At 43.7% G+C, this 27,500-nt stretch overlaps 2 protein-coding genes across 3 annotated transcripts in view; both read right to left on the minus strand.

Moving 5' to 3' along the window:
* LOC130390437 (plastin-3-like) overlaps positions 1 to 10,116 on the minus strand; it is a 14,920-nt gene extending 4,804 nt beyond the window's left edge. The window contains exons 1-9 of one of the 2 annotated variants that reach the window (XM_056600398.1): positions 7,225 to 7,920; positions 6,724 to 6,792; positions 5,871 to 6,022; positions 5,447 to 5,576; positions 5,069 to 5,201; positions 4,360 to 4,441; positions 3,618 to 3,783; positions 2,919 to 3,061; positions 1,649 to 1,744 (exon numbers count right to left, since the gene is read on the minus strand). In XM_056600398.1, coding sequence (XP_056456373.1) covers positions 1,649 to 1,744; positions 2,919 to 3,061; positions 3,618 to 3,783; positions 4,360 to 4,441; positions 5,069 to 5,201; positions 5,447 to 5,576; positions 5,871 to 6,022; positions 6,724 to 6,784 — 963 coding nt within the window. In that variant the 5' untranslated portion in view covers positions 6,785 to 6,792; positions 7,225 to 7,920. Of the gene's footprint in view, positions 1 to 1,648; positions 1,745 to 2,918; positions 3,062 to 3,617; positions 3,784 to 4,359; positions 4,442 to 5,068; positions 5,202 to 5,446; positions 5,577 to 5,870; positions 6,023 to 6,723; positions 6,793 to 7,224; positions 7,921 to 10,009 lie in introns of those variants that run through there. The other variant, XM_056600397.1, reaches the window with a different exon arrangement.
* Positions 10,117 to 18,063: 7,947 nt separating this feature from the next.
* The window catches only part of ptcd3 (pentatricopeptide repeat domain 3), a 14,036-nt gene continuing 4,599 nt past the window's right edge, over positions 18,064 to 27,500 (minus strand). The window contains exons 9-23 of the mRNA XM_056600044.1: positions 27,370 to 27,500; positions 25,914 to 25,974; positions 24,992 to 25,074; positions 23,767 to 23,911; positions 23,056 to 23,106; positions 22,859 to 22,948; positions 22,647 to 22,675; positions 22,444 to 22,550; positions 22,223 to 22,301; positions 21,362 to 21,452; positions 21,034 to 21,119; positions 20,518 to 20,663; positions 19,864 to 19,905; positions 19,515 to 19,667; positions 18,064 to 18,927 (exon numbers count right to left, since the gene is read on the minus strand). The exon at positions 27,370 to 27,500 is cut by the window's right edge and continues 34 nt beyond it. Of these exons, the coding sequence (XP_056456019.1) occupies positions 18,882 to 18,927; positions 19,515 to 19,667; positions 19,864 to 19,905; positions 20,518 to 20,663; positions 21,034 to 21,119; positions 21,362 to 21,452; positions 22,223 to 22,301; positions 22,444 to 22,550; positions 22,647 to 22,675; positions 22,859 to 22,948; positions 23,056 to 23,106; positions 23,767 to 23,911; positions 24,992 to 25,074; positions 25,914 to 25,974; positions 27,370 to 27,500 (1,340 nt within the window). The 3' untranslated portion in view covers positions 18,064 to 18,881. The remainder of the gene's footprint in view (positions 18,928 to 19,514; positions 19,668 to 19,863; positions 19,906 to 20,517; positions 20,664 to 21,033; positions 21,120 to 21,361; positions 21,453 to 22,222; positions 22,302 to 22,443; positions 22,551 to 22,646; positions 22,676 to 22,858; positions 22,949 to 23,055; positions 23,107 to 23,766; positions 23,912 to 24,991; positions 25,075 to 25,913; positions 25,975 to 27,369) is intronic.

Here is a 27,500-nt window from a genome sequence, read left to right on the forward strand (position 1 = left end):
CGCGCACGTGCACACACACACACACGCACAGAAACACAGGCACACACAGATATGCACACAGATACACAGACACACGCACACACACACACATATACACACACAGACACAGAGAGACAGGCACACACAGATACACACACACACACACACACATACACAGGCACACACAGATACACACACACACACACACACAGATACACACACACACACACACACACACACACACACACACACACACACACACACACAGACAGAGATACAGAAACACACGTCAGTTCATTAATGTCTAAATGTTTTACACTTGAATGTATAATTTCCCAAACAGACTATGTACACTTTATTTTTGTTTTGGAGCCTTTCCACAGATCCTCATAGCAGGGCTGATAACTTCCCGTTTTATGTCATTGTAACATTTGCTCTGTTTTATTTAAGTTTCTCACTCCCCAGCATGGTGAATCTATATGTACTTTAATTGTTGTGTCTCTACTGGGTAGCTGGTGAATTACGCAGTGTTTTTTTTTCACTGTAAGTAGGGGTCTAAAGCAGGGTTGGAACAGGTGTAGGTTGTTAAGTTAATTGTGGGTCTGTAGGTATGCTAGTACTTATGATTAATGTCATGATATGCTTGTCATGTTTCACGGGTTAGTAATCCCAAACATCACTATATTCAGTGAAACAGTTTCATTTGGGTCTCAGATGTTGGTGAACATTCCTGTGATATTTTTGACAAAAGTTTATAAAGTTGTTAGACTAGGGGAAATTCTCTCTGAAGTCAGAAGTCTGCTACCTCCGGAGAGGTCGTTTTCCATTGGCCGCCCACCCTAGTTGAGGGACAGCGACGTGGGTTTTGAAGACCCGATGGGCCCGTTTCTTCTAAACCTTTTACGACACAACAGAACGGAACGCATACGATAGAAAATCGTAGGAGGCAGTTCTCTTGCTGGAATGTCCTTTAACAGAAGTATTACTGATTAATGTAGTTATTTTCTTGCACCCTGACCGCATCTTCACTAGAATCACAAACGGACAACTGCGTCAATCGGTGACATTGCGATTCACCCTCCAGCCGTTTCTGACGGCTGGAGGGTGAATCCATTACTAGATTACTGCAGTAAAAGTCCTCTCGGCGCTCATTTTTATCACAGCCTGTGAGTTCAGTTTCCCCCCTGTAGCTCGGCCCCTCCTGTCTGTGTGGGTTTAAAGGGCTGTTTGATTGCTTACAGGAATGGAACAAGCCCCCCCTTTGTTATTTGCCAGGAAGAGCCCAGCTCGGTGACAGTAGGAGGCTGACAGTAGGTGTAACTACATACTCTGTGACAGTAGGAGGCTGACAGTAGGAGGGTGACAGTAGGTGTAACTACTCTGTGACAGTAGGAGGGCGACAGTAGGTGTAACTACTCTGTGACAGTAGGAGGGCGACAGTAGGTGTAAATACTCGGTGACAGTAGGAGGGCGACAGTAGGTGTAACGACTCGGTGACAGTAGGAGGGCGACAGTAGGTGTAACTACTCTGTGACAGTAGGAGGGCGACAGTAGGTGTAACTACTCTGTGACAGTAGGAGGGCGACAGTAGGTGTAACTACTCTGTGACAGTAGTAGGTGTAACTACTCTGTGAGAGTAGGTGAGGTGTAACAGAGGGGGTTTACGTACGCTCAGACCGCTCATGTCGATGCTGATCTGCGGCACGTCCTCTTTGCTGCCGTTTGGAGCGATCTGCTGCAAGAGGTGGAAGTATGCCCTGGAGTCCTTCACACGATCAGGAGAAAACCAGTTAAAGAGACACGCACAAACACGCACTCGAGTCAGTCATAGTCATATGATGGGTTGTAAGTATCGGGCAAATTCTAAATTAGGAACCATCTTCGTGATATTTTTGCAAACACAACATGTTCCTTAAAAAAGAACTGCATTCTCCAATAAAAAGAAAGGAAATCAGTGGGGAAAGATTTGAGACAGATACCTTCACAGAGTTTGAGAAGTCCCCTATCTAGAGGGCAAGAAGAAGAGGAAAAGGCAGTCAGTTGAAAACCAAGAGACAGAAACCCCAGAAAGTCCATGTATTGAAACCAAAACAGAATAGCAGGACAGGCTGGTGGTTCAGTGTCTGGATACTTGCTGCAGGTTCAAGTACCGTTCAGTAGAGTAGCAATGCACGTAGGTAGGGTGGTCTGCATGCAAGGAAGAGGTCAGATATGCATCCAGGTAGAGCCATATGCATGTAGATAGAGGTGAGGTAGGCGTATAAATGCAGGTAGAGGTGAGGAATATATGCAGGTAGAGGAGCATGCATGCAGGTACAGTAGTCAACGTGACCGAAACAGGGACAGGTGCATGGGATAAGAAGTCAGTCGGATGGCAGACCGCCTGTCGGACAGACACTCAGACGAACAGAAAGCACGGCACATTTGCTGTAGCCTTGCATACATAGATGATTCGAATAAAGGGAGAACATCCATGTTAAACACATCGTCCCAGCTACTGCTGAACTTCTGCAAACGTATGGGACGGCAGCATCTCTGGCCAAACATAAGCTAGGAGACAAAATGTCTGACTTTTAAGGCTTTCCTCATGGCTTCATTTGGTTAGTAAATATAATTGTGTTTTGTAAAGGCATTTATGTTCATGGTGTAGCACAGGCAAGGCCATAGTGATGTGTTAGCATAGTGGTTATATATCCACGGTGTTATCTAGGGCTTCATCGATGATCAAACACAAAGGTCGTAACATCCTGGACAGTAACACCTTGTTAGAGATCAGAAAATATGGTTATATGTGGGATATTATCGTCCGTCAGTTTGGTGTGGATTAAATCTTCGTTGCCAGGGTTGCTATCATAGCATTGGTCCGCTGCACTGTGTGGTGAGCTTAAGCGCTGAAGGGGTTCAGGGGGGTTCAGCAGTGGGCTGTAGGGGTCCCACACCTTGATGTCTGACTGCAGGTTGCTGATGGGTTCGATCCCGGCGTTGTTCAGGTGGAAGTTGGCCCAGCGGAGGAGCAGCTCCTCCGGGCTGAGCTTCATCAGGTCCTCCAGGCTCTCGCCGTCCCGGAGCAGCGCGGCCAGCGCTAAACACACGCGCAACCACATCCATTAACGTGCATTCACACAAATGCACATATTCACACACACACACTCACGCACATGCACGTATCACACACATTCACAGACATCAAAAACAATTACACACATTCACACACATGAACATACATTAACACACGTTAACAGACATTTACACACATTCACACATTCACACACATCAAACACACACATCACACACATCACACATTCTCCAGCTAGTTGGTTGCTTCTAGTTTGTATATCAAGATACAGAGCATAACTATATGTTCCACTCTCAGTCCCAGGTTGGAACCATTTTGCATATAGTATAGCTAGTATAAATCTACATGTTGTAACATAAGTTCGCAGGATTTGTTATAGATTGTCAGATAAAGTTATATGTACCACCCTCTTTTAATCCTGCAGTACTTTTGAATACATATTGAAAAGCAAAAGTAGTGCGAGGACCATACATATGTATCTCATTGGGTCATCTGGAGACAGGTGTGTGTGTGTGTGTGTGTGTGTGTGTGTGTGTGTGTGTGTGTGTGTGTGTGTGCCCACCTTCGTTGCGACTCAGCTCTATGTCCAGGAACAGCCCGATCTTGATGATCTGCCACAGGAGACCCAGCACCAGGTGAGGCTTGCCCTCCCTCAGGTCCTGGGCTCCGATGTTCACCACGTGGCAGCCGATAGCCGAGGCCGAGTTCAGAGCCAGGTTCAGGTTCTCCTGTGGGAGGGGGGGAGTCAGAGACCCCGTGCCCACTCATCAACATTACGAGGGTCTCGGTGACGCACTCTGAGGTCAGTGGTCACTCAGCGCTGAAGTATGTAGATCTCTTACGTGTCTCTGTATTGTGTCTTTTACTGTTTGTTTTTGTTCAAAATAGCTTCATCTATAATCTGGTACGGTGTGTCAAGCAGTGACCTTTACGCCTCTTGCGCCTAGACACTAACAGTATTATGTAAATTAAAATCTATATTACTATATGACTATAACTGTAGTCTGTATATGTATTGAACTATAGTCTTACTTACTTAAACAGAATGATGGTTGGAAATAATTTCATAATTAAACTTTGTAGTCATCATCATTTTATAATAATGTAATTTTGGGTGGAAATTTGCAGGATAGGCCAAGCAACTGTCAATTTAATATTATTGTCAAAGTTATTTTGGACACGTTTCTAATTCACTCAATATTTATCTGACAATTCACTAGTCTAAAAATCAACAACAAACCTGAAATACTGACAAATATTGTGTAAAAGCAGTGCTTGTATTAAAATAACAAAAAATGATGCACCTGTGTGGTGAATGCAGTGAGCTTCTTTTTGTTGATGGTTCTCTCATCAATGGTGTCAGGAACTGAAAGGTTGATCATTTTACTGCAAACAAGGAAAAAGTCCAACCAGGGTTACAAATTTAAAACACTTCGATGGACAGAGCTCTAGCACTTAAATTCAAGGTTGAGAAGAATTATTTCAGGTTCAGGAAGTACTAGTCTGTTATAAGTGGCGGTATGGTTTTGCTCTGGGCTATTTACACAAATAAAATATTTAAAGCGAAAATAAAACACATGTGAAAGTGCCATAGGATCTAATTTGGGCTTATTTAAAACCGAACCCATGATATCTGAAACTCTGCTGCAAGAGTATGCCCTGGAGTCCTTCACACAACCGGGAGAACAGTTAGCAGAATCACATAGCATCACTGAGAAACACACACACGCACGTCATAAAGAGTGTCAGATGGGAAGAATTCCAAATGACAAGACATCCTAATTTCTGCAGGCACAGCATATACACAGCATATATACAGCATATACACAGCATGAAAACAGCATGATATATATAAAGAAATACATATCAATTGTATTTATTTCTGTCTTTTCATATTACGAAGAAAGGGATTGAGCCTAACCCGGGGTTTGTAGACATACTACTACCAATATTGGAGTGTACCCAATGTTATTTAGTGAACCCGCATCCCCTGGTGGTCGGACGGAGACTCACCACAGCACTATGCCGTCGCCCACTGCTTGGAACAGGGCGTTGGTGTTGGGGTTGATGGGGATGATGTGGGCACAGTCGGGGTCGTCTTCCAGCGCTGAGTTGATCCAGTTGGTGAAGGCAAAGCACTCTTCATCTGGGCACGGAGAGAGAGAGACAGTGCTGGTAGAGACACTGTTTATTATATATATAAATATCTACATAAACATTTTTTATAGCTCGATGCTAACCCCTAAATATCAAACCTTCCAGCAGTAAATCTTGTGTAGTTAACTGTCCAATTTACTGTTCAATCAGATGATGTCTGCCCATATTTGGTCACTGCAAAGTGCTTCCAATATTGGAGTTGTTGGATAATTGAGTGAGTGTGGTTGTACTAACGAGAGTACGAATGCTGCGTTCCCGTGCTGGACTGCTCGCTGGTGCCCCCAATGGCCAGGATGCCCTCCTTCTTGTTGATGGCCTTCCTAAAGGACTTGGCTACCTGGTCGTCCTTCAGCTCGGTAAAGATCTGAGGACAAACACATTAACACCATTTAAACCTGTAGTTTTATCCCATCGGGGTTAGAAGCACAGCTTATCCTGGCAGAAATCGATTGAATCGTATATTTTGCCGCTAGTCATTCGTGCTGCAAGCAATGCTGTGATTAATAAAGGGAACTATTAATGGTAAATTATGAGTTTCATTATCAATGCTTTTCTTACGAGTAAATATGTTCACTATATATAATAATTGTCAGTCAGTTGATGAGTCAGTAAATGACTTGTCAGTTAGTTAGTTAGTTAGTTAGTCAGTGTTACCTACAGCTATGAATTCTTCAAAGTTCAGTTGGTTGTCTTTGTCCCTGTCCATCTCCTGGACGATCTCCCTGATCCTGAATCCAGGGAGGGCCAGGTTGGCCTCTTTGAAGAGCGCCGTGAGCTCTCTGTCGCATATAAACCCATTTTCATTCACATCTAAGACCCATGAGAGAGAAAACATGAGTTAATATGTGATTCTACTTTAATATGATGCACTCACTGAAGGAATGACTGCAGTATTCACATTATTCAAATATATTTTCCACTCATGACAGGGTGTGTGTGTGTGTGTGCGCGTGCGTGCGTGCGTGTGTGTGTGTCTGAAAGACAGAGGAAGGTCAAAAGCTTTGACATGCCATTCAAATCCTAGTAAAAACGTGTTGGAGCTTTCTGCTTGTAAATACACAGCTGCAAACAGTCAAATGCAACAAAACTTTACAATGTAGATAATACAGAACACACACCGAAGCGACCGAATGGTTGAGTAAACCCAAATCTAAAGCACCTGATAAACGCAGATGCAAATTGTTGTGTATGTGGGGGTTGTTCATGGCTTCACTTGCATTTAGTGAACAATGCAAACGTAGAGTCTATAAAGTAACCACTTTGGAATGTTCCATGCACCCCTTGCGTAACGGACTGCAATCAAATACACACACAAACACACACACACACACACACACACACACACACACACACACACACACACACACACACAGACACACACACACGCACACACATACCTCAGTCCCACCCTCTCCAGTCCACCTTTGGGGCATGATGTTGTGTGTAGGTGTAACCTTTCCTATCACACACATACACACACATACGCACACACACGCCCACACTTCACTCACCGACTTTCTTGAAGGCCTCTCTGAGCTCCTCCATCTCGTCTGCGTTGAGTTTCCCTGGCATGGTGGCTCCTGGCGGTGGGGGGGGGGGCCAGACAAGTCAGTTTCACATTCAATCCCGTGTCCGACAATAACGTTCGGTGATCCAACCCCAAAGCCTCAAAGGCTTCGAGGCACGCAGCAGGAAGGATCCCTTTAATTTAAGGGTAAGGTTAAAATGCTACCTTTACAATTTAAAAAAAAAAGAGATTAATAACAAGGAAATCTGAGAAGAAACGAGAAGACTGGTTTTGTTTGGTTTCATGATGGGAGCAATAGAGGCGTGGAAGTTTGGGTATCAACTTTCAACCACCTGGGGAAATGCTCAAAACAGTTGAGCTGCCTGCGAACGAGTACAAGCATTCTCAGAAGGTTCACACCGATCCAATTACAGTTATTGCCACCGTCACAAAATCAACACCCATAGGGCACTGTGCCCTATACCACGAAGCTCGCTGAACATACCCAGGCTTTCTTGTCTCGACAGAGCCGCAACTCGCAATCAGAGTTAAATGGTACCACGAAGCTCACTTTAGATTCAATTAGTTGAACCAGGTTTTCCGCTTTAGGTTCAGTGCGCGTTCACGTGAAAGGGGCGTTTTTTGCGTAATTTTTCTCACCTTTACGATAGATCAAGCAGTCTATATGAGTATAAGTGAAAAGATTCTGCATATTGTCTGTAAAATAACTATGCCAAATGCAGAATTGTTCGCCATTAATCCAAATAGAATGATGATGATTTAAAAATGCATAAGCAACGTCCATCCTGCCTCATTCTATCATTTAGGGAATTCACTTTAAATACACCCTATTTAAGAAATGTAGGGCTATATCATGTTCTCGGCCGCTGAGAGGTAGCGGCTGTAGCGTAGTGGATTAGTATAAGACCCGAACGCCAGCGACCGGGGTTCAAATTCGCCGGCCTATCATCATGCATTTTACCCCCATAGATGTGGTGCCAGCACGGCCTTGAAAATATGGGTTGAAGTTCGAAATAAGCACAAAAATATAATTCCATAAGCTTTAGTGAATAAGTATTCCATATGCATGAGAATTAGGACTTTTTAAGCTTCACATAAATTCGCGTCACTTGGGAGTCGAACCCCCAGTAATCATTGTCTACATAAGGTCCAAAAGGACGATCAAATAACGAACACCCTCTGATGAGAATCTGTATCTCTCATGAAGAACCCCAATTTCGTTGTTTGCACAATGACAATAGTCTAGCCGGAGATCGGCTACTTAAATCCTTTTGGACCTTAAATCTGCTCCCGACCAGGTTTGGTTGCGAGCATAAGTCACCATGGTGATACAGCGACGCTAAAAGAGATCGACTTTCGTGGTACAACTAACCCAGGCTTGGAGCTCAACATACCTCGCTAACCCTCTAAGCGAGCTTCGTGGTACAGTCTTTGTTGACAACCTTGACTTGTTAGACTTCCTTATTTAGTCACCCTAATATTAAGTTGCTTTTAATTATTGTGATTGTTTGATTGACCAGCTAAAGAACAAATGAGAATTACAAAACATGGTTTACTTTTCTTTTACTGTACATTTGGAATTAATTTGGATCATGCCTACTCTATGATAGTTGTTACATAGTATCAGGCTTACTGAAGAATGAATTCAGAAATTTGGCAACCAATCCTGAAAAAATTTCAATTCAGAATCATCCCACTACCGCCGTGATCCAGTATCAGGGAAATGCCTGTATGAGCACATCCTCCTCGTATAAATAACCTAGCTACAACAGAGCTGTTCCATGCAGATAAGGCCTTATTACAGTAACCACACGTTAAAGTCACATCACTGCCCCCACCCACCGAATTGTCAATCATGGAGGAGTGTACAAAACACCAACAACTACACTTCGGTGGAGTTGCTGGAGTCTTTGCTGTTTTATACACTCCACCATTCATGCTGAGATGTTTTCAGTTCTGAGCTCTGATAAATTATTGTAGGCTACTTTGAGACCCTTGACTTGGAACACAACAACATTCATCAGAGGGAGTAATGTTGTTGTTGGGACACTGGCATTGTGTTCCTCCCAGCTCACCAGCCGGACAGACAGCCGGACAGTCTGGGCAGCTCTTACGAGAACTACATTGCTTTACAACGCCCAGCACAACAAACCTACCACCATTGTGCTAATAGTCTTCTATTTACATTTAGACTAGACAGTGAAACCTCATTTGTATATAGCTCAGATAATGGTTTTCACGTCTACATTTTCTAATGTAAAGGGAAGCTGAGCTGTATTCCAATGCCATGTGTAGCTTTTTGACTATGCGACTTTGCATGATCAAAGATTTAAGAAATGTTCTTTGACAAGTAGATATGTCCGACCTGAGTGTCAAATTATGATGCGTTTCTGTCAGGGCATTGATTGAATAAGGCAACTGATTCAACATTTTGAGTTCAACATTCAAAAGCCATGATTCCTGTCCGAAAGATTGTAGTCCACTTCCTTATCAATTGCGAGAGCCTGCTCATCATCCACCGATTTATAATTTCTGGGCCATTACCATTCAAATCAGATTCCAATTTGCATCCTGCAATAAAAACATTGCAGGCAATGGAGTCGCAGAGCATACAAGGAAGTGCTTCATTGCAGCTGAGAAGAGGAGTGAAAACAGTGGCATTGTTTCTGGCAGGCTCGTTTGCAGCTCCTGGCAGGTTCCTGGTGAGCAGCATGGGGCCCCAGACAGCCATGCAACACGCTGAGACACGCAGCAGACATCAGCCCACCGGGAACCGCAGTTTTGACACACAATCAGCAGTCAGATTATTAGATTGCTTAACAGATGATGGTTTGCGCCACAATAAACAGACATTGTGCAAAAAATACTAATGATCCACTGTATGCCCTGGGTGAGAGTCTGCAGCTCTTTGGAGATCCCGATCGATGAGCGCGTAACGCGTTCTGTCTGATCACAGAGCAGTTCATCAATCCGATTTTTGAGTATGCGGGTATACGCGCAGTCTGCTCTGTTAAAAGCGTGATAAACAATTACGAAATGCATCCCGTATGCACTGCAGTCCGGATTTCTACCATTATGCCATTATACATCCGATGATTCATCGCCCTAAATAAGTGTTATGAAATACTAATTAAAACGCAGAGTTTTGGGGCTATCCCATGCAAAGAACTGACAGCAGCACGTTTGCTGCAACAAGGAGTAAAATCGTCTCTTTGTTAAAACCATTACGTTTAGCATTATGTTCATGCATGAAATGGACCTTATCTTACCTGAGATCGCTGGTTAAAAACCCGGAGATTCAATGAGATAAATGAACCGACCGTCGGTTCTATTGATGCCCGTTTCTGTCCCGTTGTCTCCCGTTCTCGCGCCGGGAGGAGCCCCGCCCTTGCACGCCACGCCCTTCCACCGCGAGCCTCCCATCCTCCCTTCGTGCAAAGGGAGCCCATCCGCAACTGGGCTTATATTAAGAAGCATGGTTAGCCAACATAGGCTACACATATAGTAAGAAGGTATCTATGTGTAGGCCTGTCTTCTATTATTTTGGCTGCACACACGTTGTCATTCCATAATGAACATGTAGATGTGTGTGCAACATTGGCCTATATAACACATTATTCTTAATGTTAACACACGACAAGCAAAAGCGTAAGTAAACTTGAATTACCATTGAAGAATAGTCTGTCCAGAAACTAATTATGTGGGACTTAATAGTCTATAGGAAGAATAGGGTCATACACTGAGCAATCTTTTACAAACAGCTTACAATTTATAGTAAGATTGTGCCACATGTTCTAGGACTTCTAGTCTATGTAGAAAGCCCTTCTCATAGTGCTGCTCAAGGCTTAAACGAGAAATAGCAGCAAACGTCTGAAGCTGCAAGCATTCTTTCACACAGCTAGGGGACCAACCCTAGACAAACATGTAGCGAGCCGATCCACTACTGATCAATACCCTGATAGCACTTAGGAACTTATACAACAGCTCTCTCATTTTGTTGTACTGTTTCTCAGATGTATAAACGCCGTTCACTTTAAATCTACATCATTGTGTATTAAACGTACATTACGTTGTTGATAACTGTACGGATTGGCCAGTTCTGTCAATGAGCGTTTTAAGGGACGAACCGTGTGGTGAATGGTTGATTCTTCTACCGGTCCCTGCATGTTTAAATTCCTTCCTCTCCCTCCCTTTCCCAACCTATCTCTTCCTGTCATCCCTCCCGGTATTTCTCCATGTGTATCCCCATCCAACCTCCTCTGTACCTTCTCTCTGTTTGGGCGGAGAGAGAGAAAGATACAATATCTGTGCGGCGAGATTCTTATGCTATTTATGTACTGGAATTAAAAGGTATGCCCGTTAGTTTTCTGCTTTATCCTTCTTGTAGAGCAATGATTGCATCTGTATTGTAGGTTTTTTTTGTGGGGCGTTTTTTCTTTATATTAAAATAACTTAAGATGTTTATTAGGTTAGCTAATTAATTTGCCACTGAAACCCCAGCATAGATTGACCCTTATACACATATATATATATATATATTTGATACAGCGTAACCTTTAGTTTCAGGATTCAGGGTCACCCTTCACCGTATATTGATCATAAAGCCTATCAGTGATTGGCTGAGAGATGAACGAACCATGGCCCTAAACTTCCAATGAACTTCATGGAGAGATAAAACAGGAAGAGTTCCGACAGCTGACCCTTGTGGTTCACCACATTTTACAGGAAGTTTTACGGATGGACTCACGAGGACGTTACTGTGGTCGGCAGAAATAAAAGCTGCAATTAAGTTCAGAAGCGAGCAGCATTGCGAGAACTAGCCAACAATAAAACAGAACAGTCTCAACAATGTTAAAACTATGCCATCTGAATTCTGCACAATGAAAACTCAAAACCACAAAATAAAATTGGCAGACAGGCAGGCAGGCCGGAGGGCAGACAGACACACGGATTGTATTGTGACAATGCTTTGCCCTGCTTGGCCGTGCAGTTCAGTCCTTGGAGAAACAGCCTTCATTTGAAATATTCCTGTCTGTGTGCAGATTCCAGCCCACCTCTTCCCCAGGCTACACAGCTAACTGGCCCTAGTCCAGAGTTACATTGTACTAAGACAGCAAACAGCTCTGACTTCTCTCCTGCCATCTAGAAAGTACAGATAGTGTTAAGTCTGTGTAGACCTAACTCTTACATACACGAGGGAGAGGACGAACAAGACACTCAGTGTTCTGTGTAACTGCAGCCTGAGGGGCAGACCTTGGCTTTTGGTCCAAGCGGGTGTTTGGCCTGAACATTTTTAGCTGTGTCATGTGATAACATCGAGGGCATGTCAACAAGGCAGCCGCTAGGTCAGCAGATTCACCTTTGCTGGTTGTTTATCTGCCCTAGAGTAAAGTATCGGTTTAATGCGGTTGCGAATGGGAATAAGACTGCATTTGCGACCGTGAAGGTGTGTTTGTGTGTGTATGATCAATCAGAGGGAGAGCACAGAGAGAGAGAGAGAGACAGACAGATAATGAGCGATGGAAAGGGAATCAGAAACAGAGAGGAAGTGAGAGAGACAGATAGTTTATTGTGCCCTTTGGCAGGATGAGGGCAATAATATTAAACTCATGACTAAAGTTACTAATAAACACACACAGCTGGGTCCCAACCTTTGCATGTCGCTATGCCTGTACATGTGTAAGCCTGTATGTGTGTGTGTGTATTTTCTGCTAACGGTTAATTCTTAATAGGATTGGACCTCCCATTCATCTCACAGCGGAGCCCTCCTGACAGGAGCTACTGAATCGCCAATGATTGATTTTGATTGTGCAGGAGCAGGTAAATAGAGAGTTACTTCTCGATTCGAAAGAAAGACATCATGATCATCATTGTACATGATTACAGACTAACTACAACTTAATAAGGGCCTCAATGGAATCATGTGATTGAGAAAGTGCGTTTACGACTGAGGACTGTTACTTGATCCAAAAGGACCGGTAATTTGATCACATCCTTTATGAAAGAAAACTTCCAGGAGAGATCATTTGCAGTGTAAACATATCTGTATAATGCTGAGAAAGGCCGCCCCTGTTCTCCCACACACTGAAGCAGCCAGAGATCAACCCGGCCCAGCTCCCACAACAGGTTCAGCGTGTTTTGTTTGGTAAAAACTTGTGCATCCTGGGGTCATTTAAAAATATCAAAATTTCAGTGGATTTGATGGAGGAGATGAGGTAACGTCCTGTGTTTGTGAGCCGGCGGCAGTAAAACAATGAGGTTGACCCAGGTCAAACACAACAGGACTGCTTCAAAACAACGGGAATGCTTTAGTGCTGTTGTGGGTTTAAGGACAACAATTGTGCCCTTTGGGAAATGTATTTAGCCTCCTTATAGGGGTGTTATCATTTCAATAGCAGGTTTTTAGCAGGCTTATTGTAACCAGTCCATTCCAGTTCACACATCTTGTCCCCTTATCACGACCCAAGGAGGCAAACATTTAGGTATATAAATGATAAATATATAAATGATATAAATAATAAACCAGGTGTGTCTGCGACACACCTGTGTTTCTGGCTAGTACACACAAGACACAATACACAAATAAACAATCCAGGTGTATGACCAACATTACAGGGCAAGAACAGTGATCTGCCTGCAGACCACACCCACCTCCAGGCCCCCTCCTATTTTGTCTGCTTTTCCTTATTTGGTCGTTCTGCCAATCTAGCTGCTGATTGGCTGGGAAAAGCATTCTTTTTCTTGAAGGTTTCAACACGTGCTCTTGTACAGGCATGAAAAATAAAGGCAGGCAGGCGTTTGACTACACATAAAGCAGCTATTTGGTCGAAGCTGCCTCGCACATAGTTTTAAGACTGTTCAAGATAAGGCCTCACACATTGACGCAAAAAACATACCCATGTATTAGGTACAGTTTCAGTCATATTCTTCAGCAGAGAAAATATATTCAACTATTTATTTAATATCTTAAAAATATATTTTCTATTAATTAATTGAAACATTGCATCCCAGGGATTGGACATTTTTCTGGTTCATTGATTCCCCTTAGGCAGCGCAGGTACAAAATCTGTGTTTCAGAGTATCAGGACACAGCACACATCCGCAAAGCTGTCTTAGATATCATGAACTCATATAGTGGGTAGGCATGAAGAACACATAAAACATGGAGAACATATAGACCAGTGGAAAAACTGCTGCCTGTAGTCTACGAGACTACTGGCAGAATTTTAAAGACATTGCTTCTAACCGGGTTCATACAAACATAAACACATATATATTTTCAGTCTATGTAGTAGTGAATATAATAAGTGTGTTTGCAAAATGAGCCACACTATTGTTTAATTGTCTTATTTTTGTTCAGCCAATTTTTGTTAATTATCTACTCATACAGTTTGAGGTAGGGCCTATGTACACCAAATCCATAGCAAAAGATTGGGCACATATCAATGCAATGCGCATCTACTTTTAGAAACCAACCATTGCAGACTGAATATTTATAATATTATTATTTAATATGGAAAGTGAATGGGACTAAAGTGCTAAAATCCTCCAAACCTGAACACCTGTTGTCAAATGAATTTAGCATATGTAGACCGGAAGTAGGATGATCTCTAAAAGTTTTGTCCCGCTATGACCACAGGGGGCGCTGTAACTCTTCGTCAAACACGACTTTAATACAATGTAAACATCCAGGCAATAAAAAAGTAAAGCTTGGACAGTATGCAATGAACATGAAATGAACACTTCATTTCTAAATCTCTGCGGCCTGGTACACAATGCTCCTCAGCCTGGGAGCAGCCCGCGGACCGGTGGTTGCGAACCCCTGTCCTAGTGCAATATTGGTTAATTTAGGTGTGTCCCGTCTTTTGAACCAATCAATTAATTGGCATTACATTACATGCTACATGCGTTTAAGACAGATGCCTATATATGAACTGCAGATTTATTTTTTCTTGTGCTTGCATGGCATTGGGATATTGATCTTTCTTGAACAGTACCCATTAGAGAATTGTATCATCAAAACATCATTAAAACACTGCTTCTGAAATGTACATTAAACAATGTGGGCAGCTCCATCTTCTCTGGTTTGGTTTTCTTATGCATAATGGTGCAGGAGGAGTTGACCGCTTAAGAGCCTCAAATAAAAGAGTTATTGACAGGGAAATGCAATTCAGTTGGCCATTTATTGCCTCCATTCAGTATAATCAGAGAACCAAAGGCATAAATCAATAATCAATACATTAAGCTATCCATAAATCAGATGAAAATGTAATCAAACGTGGAGTCACAAACATCCAACAAACGGTCAAGATAGCCACTTGCATTGTCATTTTTTGCAACGCATGAGGGAGGCAGGACTGAAGACACCTGGACGAGACTCCGATCAGGTAACGGTCTCTACGCCCACTAGGGGCAGAGTTCCTCAGCAGCACAGAGGGACCCCTGGTAACGTCCTGCTTGTGATGCTGCTTCGTCCTACTGACCACCTGTCTTGGCCTGTCATTTAAACTCAATGAGAAAAATATGAGCGAAAGGAGGGTCTGCACACTGTTTAAATGCTCCAGAAGTAGATTTATTTACAAACAGGCAAGCTGTCGGTTAGAGCCACTGTGTGCTGCCCTGATAATAATTTTGCCTATAATTTACAACGTATAACATTCATTCACCACAAATGACTCTTAAAAGCAGTGCCAATATTTAATTTTTTTTTAACCATTCAGTAAACAAAAGCAACAGGCATTATCATTTAGGGGGCCACTCAATGACATGCAGAAGCATCAACAACACGCCCACTGAAGTGGTGTGAGAAATACAGACTTTCTACTCCTCATTCACATATAAGGTAATTTACATTTCCTACAGAGAAAATACAAGCTCAGGGGTAGTATTATAAAGGAGATTTTCAGGGTACAAATGTAAGGATATGTTGTTCACACATACGGCCCATCAGGAGAATATCAGGACTTACCCGTTTGTTTGAAAGCAGCTAGTGTGTGAGCATTTGATTAAATTATAGAATTATTCAATTAATGGTAACAGGGGTAATTGTTCAATGGAAAGTGTTGTATACTATATGCATGCAAATCAATTATTAAATAGCTTTTACTGTTATTCACGGCAGAAAAGTGCATTGACATTTTAAAATGCAAGGCAACTACTATTGGTTAGTTGAAAATAATAATCATCATTGAGATTAAACTTCTCTTCCAGTGACCTGGCCAAGACAGGCAGCAGCGGCCTAGAGTCACACATAGCATATACACAAAACAAAAGGAAAATAAAACAGTCCGCAGGGGGCGATATCAATATCGCACGACATTTGGGGAGGCTCAAGGAGTAACTTGAGTAAATGGCGAGACAGGACTGCTAGTAGTAAGATATAATAGAGTATCTCACTGCTCTGCATATATTGTCACTGAGGTTTAAATAATAATAATAATAATAATAATATAATATATATATAATATATATAAGCATTATCTTGCCTATATGACTGAAATTGGTGTGGAAAAGAGCCAAGTCAAGTAAGGTCCCTGTTCCAAGGAAATCCCATGTGTCACCCATCACCCCTCCAGACGGCCTCTGAGAGGTACTCCTTATCTCATGTTTAGATTGGAGCCAGACCTAGGGAGAGCAGTGACAGCGGTTATCTCCCTATATTCCATGACCTCATTATTCTTATCAATTCACTCAAAGGTTAAGGTTAATTAATTAATGTTACAATTAAAGTTCAATGCTACTGGCGGTATGAATCTATTCATCATATGTTTAAGGATGAAGTTGTCTAACCGGAAGGAAATGTCTAACGATGGCCTACATCCTAAGGGCCTGGCCCACGTCATCCTGAGAGGAGGAGAATTTATTATATCCGTTTGTTATCATGGAATTCTAAGCAGATTATATATTACAAGTGTTGGTGGTTTTACATAGGACAACTATAAAACTCGACAACTTTTATTTTGAAATTGTATTGTAAAGCATAAACTCAACACATGATGAACATTTAGCTCTGGGATCTTAATCCTAGAGATCCTTCATGAATAACATGAATACTTTAACATGAATACTTTAGTACCATTAGAAGTCTCAGCGCTCTAGACGGTCTTGGCATTGTTGTCAAGGACCAGGTGACCTGCGTTGGTCAGGGTCAGACGCATCCTGCAGGGGGTCCTTGTTCTCCCAGGTGTCAGTGCCCCACACGGGTTCCCTGTCCTTGGTGTACATACCCATCTGGGTGTCCTCCTGCAGCAGGACTCTGTGTCCCCCTCGTTAGCCGTGTTGGAATGCCAGCACTGAGACCACTTGTAGATGACAAAATCACCGTCGTCCTTTGATTGGTTGGAATCATATAATGAAGTCAATGTAAGGTATAGGACGAGGAATCTCTATCTTTCTTATTTTTCAAGTAACAAACTAACCCTATTTAATAAAAATAGCATTTACTCATATTGGTTTTTTGCTCTCCTGAACGATGGTTTGAAGTTAGTCCCCGTTCCGCAGGCTTTGAAGTTAGTCCCAGTTCCGCAGATTTTGGGTAATTATCTACTCCTAAAGTTTGAGCTATTTACAGCAAACCACTACCAAAAGTTACATATCAATGCAGTGCGCGTCCACTCTTAGAGACCAACCATTGCAGGCTTTTAATATTAATATTTCTGATGTTTATATTTAGTATGGAAGTGAATAGGAAGAAAATGATAAAATCAACCACCCCAAACCTAAACGTTGTATAAAAAAATCTGAAACTTGGTATCTGGTCATTATGTTAGCTGTCAAAACAAAACTATTTATTATGCTTTATTATTTACTATGCTTCTAGTTCAGAAGCTGTCTCTGTCTGTCTGTATTGTTGTTGTGGTATGTGTGGTCCTGCTGCAAACAAATTGCCCGCTTGAGACAAATAATAAAACTGAACTGAACTAGTACTCACCTACAAAGCTCTCCACCATATGGCCCCCCCATATCTCTCTGATCTTCTCTCCTTCTACCAACCCCCCCGGGCCCTCAGATCCTCCTCAGCTGGTCTCCTCTCCACCCACACATCAAAACGCCACAGCCTAGGTGACAGAGCCTTCTCCAGGACATCTCCCAGGCTCTGGAACTCCCTCCCCCAACATATTCGTGACTCTGAGTCCCTCGCCATCTTCCAGTCCCGCCTCAAGACTCATCTCTTCTCCTCTGCCTACCCCTAGATCACTCACTATCTCTAGCCCCATCAACTTTTTTTTTTTTCTCTTGTTTATCTATTTTTGTGCCCCTATGTAAAGCGCTTTGAGTACGTGAAAAGCGCTATATAAATTGAATCTATTATTATTATTATTACTCATCCTACTTTGGCTCGACATCCTTCATGAGCAGTAACAACACATTTTTCAAAACATTTCATAACAATTGAGGTGAGAGCTACGGATGAAAATCATTAACTGTGGCACAGGGCTTTGTAGGCACTGGAGCTGTAATTGACTTCTTCCACAGAGCTGGAAGTTCCAGTGCGAGTGTTCAAGGACTGTTGGAACGTAGTACACGGATAGTAACGGCACTTAAGCAGGTCTTCAAAAGTAAAGTACCGCTTCGGTCGCAGGGGACGCCATAACTCGCAACGAAACAAAAACGCTCAGCCCCATTAACGACCAATCCCAAATCCACCTCAAAGTGGCTGAGGGGACTTGAAACTCGTCGTGCTCGCTCATTGGCCTTGCTAGCATTAGCATGTCAGCACGCTCAGGTAAGAGTGCGCACACGACGATGACTCATGCACTCACACATCTTCTTCAGAAAATGCACCATGCAGCGACTTGTCTAGTTTATCACTGACATTTATTTTTCATATACTGATTGATTTTACTCATGGTTTTAAGCCAAAGGCGAATGGAGTTTATGAATCGTTTAAGTGCTGCTGTGCCAAAGAGTTCCTCTTCATTTAGGCGTGTAGCTCCCACTCATCCATTGACGAATCATCAACAATCTTTGATGGAAAAGGAAAACCCACTCACAAGAGGAAAACAGTCAAATTATGTCTAAACATCTTACTTTATTGTCGTCATTGGTGGGTTAAATATGTCTAGGAACAGGAACAGAAACATAGATTGTACTACTGAGTGGAAACCCTGGTTGGTCTGGTTGCAGCCATGCAGAATGGCTTCATTCGTTGTGGTCCCACGACGACTCCAGCTCAGACAGCGTTGTCCTGGGAGGGAGACAGAAGCAGTAAATCTCACAGGGGACTCTAAATGAGGAACAATTACCCCTTAATCACTGTGTATTCAGATGCCGTTGTTGGTCTTTGGACTAACACACTTACACTAATTGCAGTTCGTAAAAACTGCATCATATCATTAACCCATCTCATTCATTATTAATGAACATTAAAAGTTAAATTGAAGTATTTATAGGCATGTATATCAAACAGTGATGTTCCCGCTTTAAGATTTATAATGCTTCTAAGAGTTAAAAACAACATTGTCAAAAGCTTTTGACGTTGTAAGACACTCTCACAACGTGTCACTTAAAGCTGCACTGTTTACGTTGTTCGATTAGCAGCTTTTAGTGGCTGGAGTTCGATAGTTAAAGCTGCATCACTTTGGAGCTCAATAAAAAGATTTACAGAGAAGATTTCCCAGGTTTGATGCCTCAGAAGATTTTGTGATTCATGGTATTGCGTTTGTATTGTGATGTACTCCGTTGAGAACCTATGTTAGCAGAGTGTTTAACTGGTAATACTTATTCCAGTAATCAGTTTGAGTTCTCGTCCGATTTGCAATGTGACCTGCTGACCTCTGGTCCTCCGTCAGGTCAAACTCCAGCAGCACCCGCTGGGCCAGTTGGGGTGTGGCGGGCAAACAGAAGGCCGCAGACAGCTTCACCAGCTCCACCGCCGTGGTGGGGGCGCCGGAGCACTGGGACAGGAAGTCCTCCAGCAGCGCCTCCCTAAAGAAGAAGAGGAGGAAAGGAAGTGGGTCACAATCGTCACAGAGGCAGGGCTGTAGCAACATACCCATACCTATCAGCTTAGGTTAGCATGTCGCTTCCAACGTCAAGAAGCTGAAACCTCGGACAATAAAATAATAAAATGCTGCTACTGAACATCCCCTTGGCCGTTATCCTCATACCACACAACACTTACGAGGGGATTCTGTTCTTGGACTTGAAGAGCTGCATCATTTCCCTACAGATGGACAGACACAGACCAGACATGGATGAAGAGAGGGGAGGAAGAAACAAAGTACAGCAGGTTTAGTTCATGCCCCAGAGCAAAGAACAGTTCCTATCTCCTCGTGGTAGATGGCCATCTGTAATCCTGTACTACGATCAAACCCTGGTATCATCAAACACCGCTACAACTACAACAAGATACCTCACTTAGCTGTACCACCCAATAGGGCTGGGCGATTAAACAAATTTTTATTGCGATTATTTTTTTATTTTTTTCTGAAAGGACAGCTGGATACACATCTTTGCATTATTTTAGAACATTTTCTTTTTGACCATTTTGTGTATTTTTCTAAGGCGCAATTTCAAAGTTCTTAGTTCCAAAGTTTTTTTCAGGAGCTGAATAAACACAACATGCCTTCAAACTCAAAACTAATCGTTTGAATAATCGTGATTTCAATATTGACCAAAATAATCGTGATTATGATTTTTCCCATAATCGAGCAGCCCTACCACCCAATCAGAAATAGCAAACGTGGCTCTGTGGTTTGAATTCGGGGAGCATTTGGCTCCCCAGACACCAGGTCTGGGCCAGGCCTCTCCCCCTCTCCCCCTCTCCCCCCCTCACCAGGCCTGGGGTATCCTGCCGGCCCGCAGTAGGAGGGTGGTGACGTGGCCGAGGGCCAAGGGGCTCCACTCCAGGCTGGGCTTACGGCGGTCCACGTCGAACGCCGCCTTTATGTCCAGAGCGCAGTCGGCAAACGACTCCTGGACCTGCAGGCATCACCAGAAAGAGAGTTCAGACGACCGCCGCTGACCAGAGACGGATGTAAACTAAAGTAAAGATACAAGCAGCAGGAGGTACCGTGTAATGAAATGCCCAACTACTGATAAGCTACTCGCTGGATTCCCTGGACTGGCTCACAGGACATTTCATTCACATTACAGTGATTACACTTCGGTTGAACATAAAAACAGGAGGATAAGGGAAGATTTAATTTAAACTCTGTTCAAGGTTGAATTGTATCCACGCTTGAACAATGCCTCATGGGACGCTGTTGTTAAGACGTGTGCAGCCGGGACTGCTGCAGCTGTAGACTTTAAGCATTCGTGGATCTGAAGGAGAGAACCAAGCCCTACTGACCTCTGGACTGTGTTTCTCTCTGGCCATGAGGGACAGCAGCTCCTCCACCAAATCAGACTTGTTATCGTGACCCAGAGTCTTCACATCTGAGCCGGACAGACAGGCAGACCGTCAGGGGCATGGTACCACTGTGTGTTGGGGTGCATTGTGTGTATTGGGTGTGTGTGTGTGTATTGGGTGTGTGTGTGTGTGTGTGTTGGGTGTGTGTGTTGGGTGTGTGTGTGTGTGTGTGTGTGTGTGTGTGTGTGTGTGTGTGTGTGTGTGTGTGTGTGTGTGTGTGTGTGTGTGTGTGTGTGTGTGTGTGTGTGTGTGTGTGTGTGTGTCTTACCTTTCCATATGGAGGGCAGCAGCTCCAGGCGGCTCTCCGTGTCCAGCGCCTGCAGCAGGTCCCTCATCCCCTGGGGGTTGGGGTAGTACAGCTGGAGGCAGACGGGGGGGAGACACCATCACAATACGCTGAAGGCCTCCGCGTTGCCCGGCAACAGGCCTTCATCACAGAGGGGGTAACGGTCGTGGCCAAAACACGTGTAGCTCCTTAGGTTAGCCCAGGGTCTTTAGGAACGGCAGCGCCTGTAATGGACGTCATGAGATCCAGCGCGCGCGACGCTAGGATAGAGTCACAGCCACAGCTGAACACATTCATGACGTTGCGTCATGCTGGGTCAGAGTTTAAAGAACCTCAAACTTCGAAGTCCGTTCGGCGTCGACGGAACGCCGGGTCTGGCACATGGACCCTCCCCTCACAGAATCTTCTGCAACGCTTCCCCCCGAAAGGAAAACAAGGGATCGGGTCGAACGCGGTGTCTGACCGAGGCTCAAATTAATCCTCCATAACACCTCTATGATGAAGGCCTTTTACACCAGCTACCCCATCGTTTACAGTCAACAATATTTAAGAGAAACTAAAGGGTGAAAACAACACAGAAGCAGCCACATCTCCTTTCCAACGGGGGAATGGGGATTTTAAATACTCGCCTAATTGTGGAACTGCAATAACCAAACGTTTTTGTGCTGATATTACAGATTGATTTCACCGTTTAATTGCTCGAAGTATCAATTTTGTTCTGTGATGCGTGTCATTCAGAAAGGAACGACCATCACATATGACTGTAACAGCTCCCCGCAGCATGGTGCATTACCATACACAGTACAGCAGAACACAGTGTCAACCCGCCTCCAGCATACTGACCGAGGGCATGAGCTGGTGGTACCACTTCAGCACCACGTCCACGTGCTCCATCAGGCAGAGCAGGCTGAAGAAGCGGTAGCTGGAAGAAGAGAAGATATACGGTCACAGCTGGGCACGTGTTGCTCCTGTGGTTTCAGAGTGGGTCCCTTAGAACCCGCTCTGGAGACGTGTTTTACCCCCTCGGCCTCAGGGAGGGCAGGGGGTGAGTCAGTGGTGCTTACTAGAACATGCCCTGCTGGTACGAGTCTCCCAACAGCCTCCAGTTGTCCCCAACTCCCACCAAACTGTGAACTTTGTAGCCCAGCTTCATGTCTTTGGTTTCCAAGCACTGGTGGTTGCAAAGAGAAGGTAGAACAGGGGAGTTGGTCAGAACTTTAGGACTGAAGGAACGGTAAGATGGATGAGGCTGAGCAAATTCACTTACTATTTTCATTGCACTCGAGAAGAACCAGACTGCGGATAGAAAATAATGCAGAGAATTTGAATTACAGACTCATGAAGATTCTACATAAGATTGTACACACACACACACACACACACACACACACACACACACACACACACACACACACACACACACACACACACACACACACACACACACACACACACACACACACACACACACACACACACCGTCTTCAGGGTCTTGGCAGGTGAAGCTAGTGGTTTCTATTTCTGACAACAGTTCCTGAAGAATATCAGTCGGATAATCGGCAGCGGATCCTGTTCAGAAAAACAAAGAAGAGCCCATTCATACCCCCATCACAGGATACACACCCACGCACTGAGCAGAAATCCACTAGTGACTGGATTCATGAGGCTCATATTACCTCCTTTATAGAAGATTGCCAGGAGGTGGTTGAAGGATGCCAGACTAGGAGCTAGAGAGAGAGAGAGAGGGAGAGACAGCATGATGACACAGCATTACACAACATCAGCATGGCAAGTGGCAGTAAAGACACAGTGTCTCTCGCCCACACATCACTTGCTTGTAGAACGCAATATTGAACACAGAATGGTCCACGCTGGAGATTGAATTACCATGAAAGGCTGGATATCAAATGTCACCAGGATGTACTGGGATCTCCAGGTCATGCATCACAGACCAGACGGGCGGGTGTTAAATATGTTACAGAGCTGAGATGTCCAGAGAGACTGTTTAGGAACCAAACCCAATAAGTTTACTCTTGTGTACTTGTAGGCCAAGAGATATAATAAAATATACTCTGAATCTATGGAACTCGCTGAGAAGACCAGACGAGTGTCACGAGCCAACAGATGGGAGCTCAGCGCTTTCAACACACAACTCAAAGGTTCAGACATGAAGAAAGCAGTGGCTGTCAAGATCCCATTCGTTTTAGAACAAACAAAGCTGTTGGCCGAACTGCATCCGGCAGCGTCAAGCTGGGTCAAAATTGAAAATAATGTTGAAACTAAAAAAGTAGATAATCCGTTTGAACTCTGGTCGAACAAAGCGTTTTCACGGGGGGTCGTCGTGAGAGGGATCCCTTCTACATCCTGTTAGTATTGAGGAAACAGACCTATGCCCAGAGCCTTCATCTCGCTGAGCGTTTGCAGAGAGATGGACTTGGCCAGGGCTCCGCATCGCCGCAGGACTTTGAGAACGTTGTTGAAGGTTTGCAGGTTGGGCTGCACCTTCTGCTGGCTCATTTGGTTCAGCAGATCCTGTGGGGACCGGACAGAGCGTTGATCAATCCATAACCCTCCTATCAGGACTCAGGAGGAGGTCTCCGTTCATCACTTGTGAGCACGAACAATCAGACTCTACTCAGGAACCGTAGTTCGAGAAATACAGACCTGTTGTGAGACAAAAGGGACTTGAAATGTGATTTTGAATAATTGCTTAGCCTGTCTGCCCAAATAAATATCAGAAAAAAACCTGATTCATCTGTCGCTGGAACTACTTCTCATTTCTGATTGGGACAATGCTGACACTCAATGAGAATCGAAGCTTGGGTTTCTTCAAGGATCTGCACGGCTTGACTTGCTCCGTGTATAAGACAACAGGACGAGTCACATAGTGACGAGGGGTCGAACGGTTCACAGGATTAACGGTTTGGTTCATATCATGGTTTAGGGGTCCGAACCTTGACCAGCAAACCATCACTAGCGAACTGAACTGCTCGGATGTTTTACTTTAACTGTTCCATTCCTGATATAGACGTATTGCAGACGAAGAGAAGGAAACTGGCTAATTACCCGACAGCACATCTCATGTGAAACATAATCCTTTTCTAATACTCATTTGTAACGATGAAAACAATAAAATAATGAGCTTGTTGATTATATATGGCTTGTACATCGCAACATTACATGGCAATGACATGGAATGTTAGTTTTGTGCTGATAGGATTTTTATTTTGATATGGTTCGTACACTTTACCTTAGGTTCATTACTTATTATCACTTTTTTGGTGTCTACTTATTTACCTACTATTCATTTATTTTTATTATTGTGATCATTTATTGATGCTGCTACTTATTTTACTTACTTTCCTATCATGATATTATATTGCTGCTTCTATGTGAACAAAATAAACTCTGAATCTGAGCAATAAATTGTGAAAGGATTTGTCAAGGATTTGGTGGGAGACATTGTCGTGTTTTAAACTGCAACAGCGTTTCCCCATCAGAGGCCATCTTAAGTCATCTCGATACGGCGGAGTATCGCCAACACAAACTCCCATGATGCATTCTGATGTCCATCCCCACAGCTCTGACTGCGTCTCCCGAGACGGCCCTCACCGTGATGAAGTCCACCTTCTCTGTGTAGGCCTCCCTCATTTCTGGAACGGCCAGGATCAGCGCGTTGAAGATATCCACGTCAGCTGTGGGAGAATGCAAACAGCATGAGAGATGATACTCGGTGATATATGATACCATGTAACACAACAGAATATTTTTTCCTACGTATAGGATTCTAAAATGCATACATCACTTTAAATTGCCAATATATGGATAGGACGTAATTTAACTTAAAACTTGGCCCATCCGCGACTCTCTCTGTCGCGTAAATCAGTGGCTGATGTGCTATGTTTGAACCAGACAGTTTTGCCAGAAGAAAGAAAGTTGTTATGCCTACGCACGGATAATGGTAAAAATGTCTGCTCTTTCAAAATGTTTATTTATAATTTAAACAAACATTAGTTCATGATTGTTATTGCCTCAGTTGAAAGAGCAGGCTGCAGTTCACATACAGGACGAAGGGGGCAGTAATGAGAAGGAATCTCTGATTCTTCTGACAGGGTACAGGTATCTCTTACCAGTAGGGGTATGAACGGTTACAAAAAATATAGAGGCTGGGACGAATTTCGAATTATAAATATGCACACTTTATGTTGGAAGTATAGACCGTCACTATTCACATTGAAACGAATGGCGTGGTGATCATTCTACAAAACGAGAGCTCGTAAATTGTAAAAAAATAATTAAACTGTAATCAGACAACACGGTTATATGATATAGACCCTAGAGTATCTGTGGTATAAAGGCTGGGACGAATTTCGAATTATAAATATGCAAACTTGGTATCGACCGTCACGATTCCCATTGAAACAATGGCGCAGTGATTATTATTATTTTTTTACGGTTTTCGCTTACAGATTTTTCCTAAACGGTTATGATTTACTAACCGGTTACATGTGTACCCGTGCACACCCCTACTTACCAGTCAGCCTGTTGTTCAGCATGTCTGTGTACATATCAAACGCCTTGGCGAAAGCTCCATGCTGTGGACACACACACACACACACACACACACACACACACACACACACACACACACACACACACACACACACACACACACACACACACACACACACACACACACACACACACACACACACACACACACGTTAAGTCCTTAAACGGGCAAAAGACGAATCAAATCAGATGTCCTTCAGCAATTCATAAACAATGTTGTGACAACCTTTCTGTTAGAAACAGATGGAACCCAACGATTGAAAGAGCTTGTTAAATCGTATTGTGGCAAAGCACAGTGTATCCTGCTCTCTGCTTGATGTTGGCAGCCATCATCACTGCATCCCTGCCTCCCACAATGACACGGCGCTATGCTGGATACCAGTAACAGAACGTGGCGTGTTCTATTCTGGATACCATAAAAAATTCATAGCATTCTATTCTTGAACATATATTGAACCAGTAAATGGCAGATGCAGCACAGACAACTGGAAGAGTTCCTTCCTCTGTGTTCTTCCCATACAGAATCTGCTAGTAATACTGCAATGGTAGGTTGATTACCACAATACTTGGTGAGATATTCAAAACACTTCATACATTTTTTTATCTCTGAATATGCCCTTAATGATGAATTAGGTTAGTTTAGGAACTAGATGAATCTGCAATCTCTAGGCTTATTTGATCTAGCTCCCCGGGCCATTTAGACCGATGTCCAGTGGCCTGTTTCCATTATACTATACTGGCCTGGCTCAACTTGGTTTGACTCTGTGGCAGCCTAGAGCATCTGGGATTGCATCTCCATCACAGCAGGTCAACCCGCTGAAAAGGTGTGTCTTTAACAGATGACGGTCTTGCCTTTAGTCACACAACAGCAAAAACATTTATTGTAGCCGATTTAGTTCTAGGTTATTCCCTACTGTAAAATAATATTGATTAAGGTTCAGAGGTAATTTGGTCTGCGCCTGTATGCACTTCCATGTAACGTAAGCCTCGTAACACCATAAAGATAATCAAGTTTGCGTTCGGCAATGAATATCAGTCTGGACTTGGCTGGTCTGCAATTGTTTTCCATATTGCTCCTATAGACCTAGACCAGGGGTCTCAAACTCGCGGCCCGGGGGCCAATTGAGGCCCGCGGGATGAAATATTGTGGCCCCCTACTTGACATCAAAGTTTAATGTTAGTGCGGCCCGCGCGTTGTTGTCAAACGCACATTTTTGCTGAAACGCTTGAGTTTGAGACCCCTGACCTAGACGGTCTCACGAAATGAAGGACCCTGACTATCTCTGGGAAGCCAGGTTCCAATGTGCCTGGCTTATTAAATAATGATAAAATGACCTACAGCGTCCAACCCCCCCTGATGAGCGCAGTGAGCGGTCCTTTAATGGCGTCGATGCACGGGCAGAGCGAGCAGGGCATACTTTGACCATGCCCCTGATGACGGCCGAGTAGCACCGCGCCTCTCTCTCCGGCAGCAGGCGGAACAGCCGCTCCGCGTTGTTGTTCTCCCGCCACACGCCCCGCAGGGTGTCAGACGCTCGGTGGAACCGCC

The sequence above is a fragment of the Gadus chalcogrammus genome, chromosome 10 (genome assembly GCF_026213295.1).
Source record: "Gadus chalcogrammus isolate NIFS_2021 chromosome 10, NIFS_Gcha_1.0, whole genome shotgun sequence".
NCBI classification, from domain to species: domain Eukaryota; kingdom Metazoa; phylum Chordata; class Actinopteri; order Gadiformes; family Gadidae; genus Gadus; species Gadus chalcogrammus.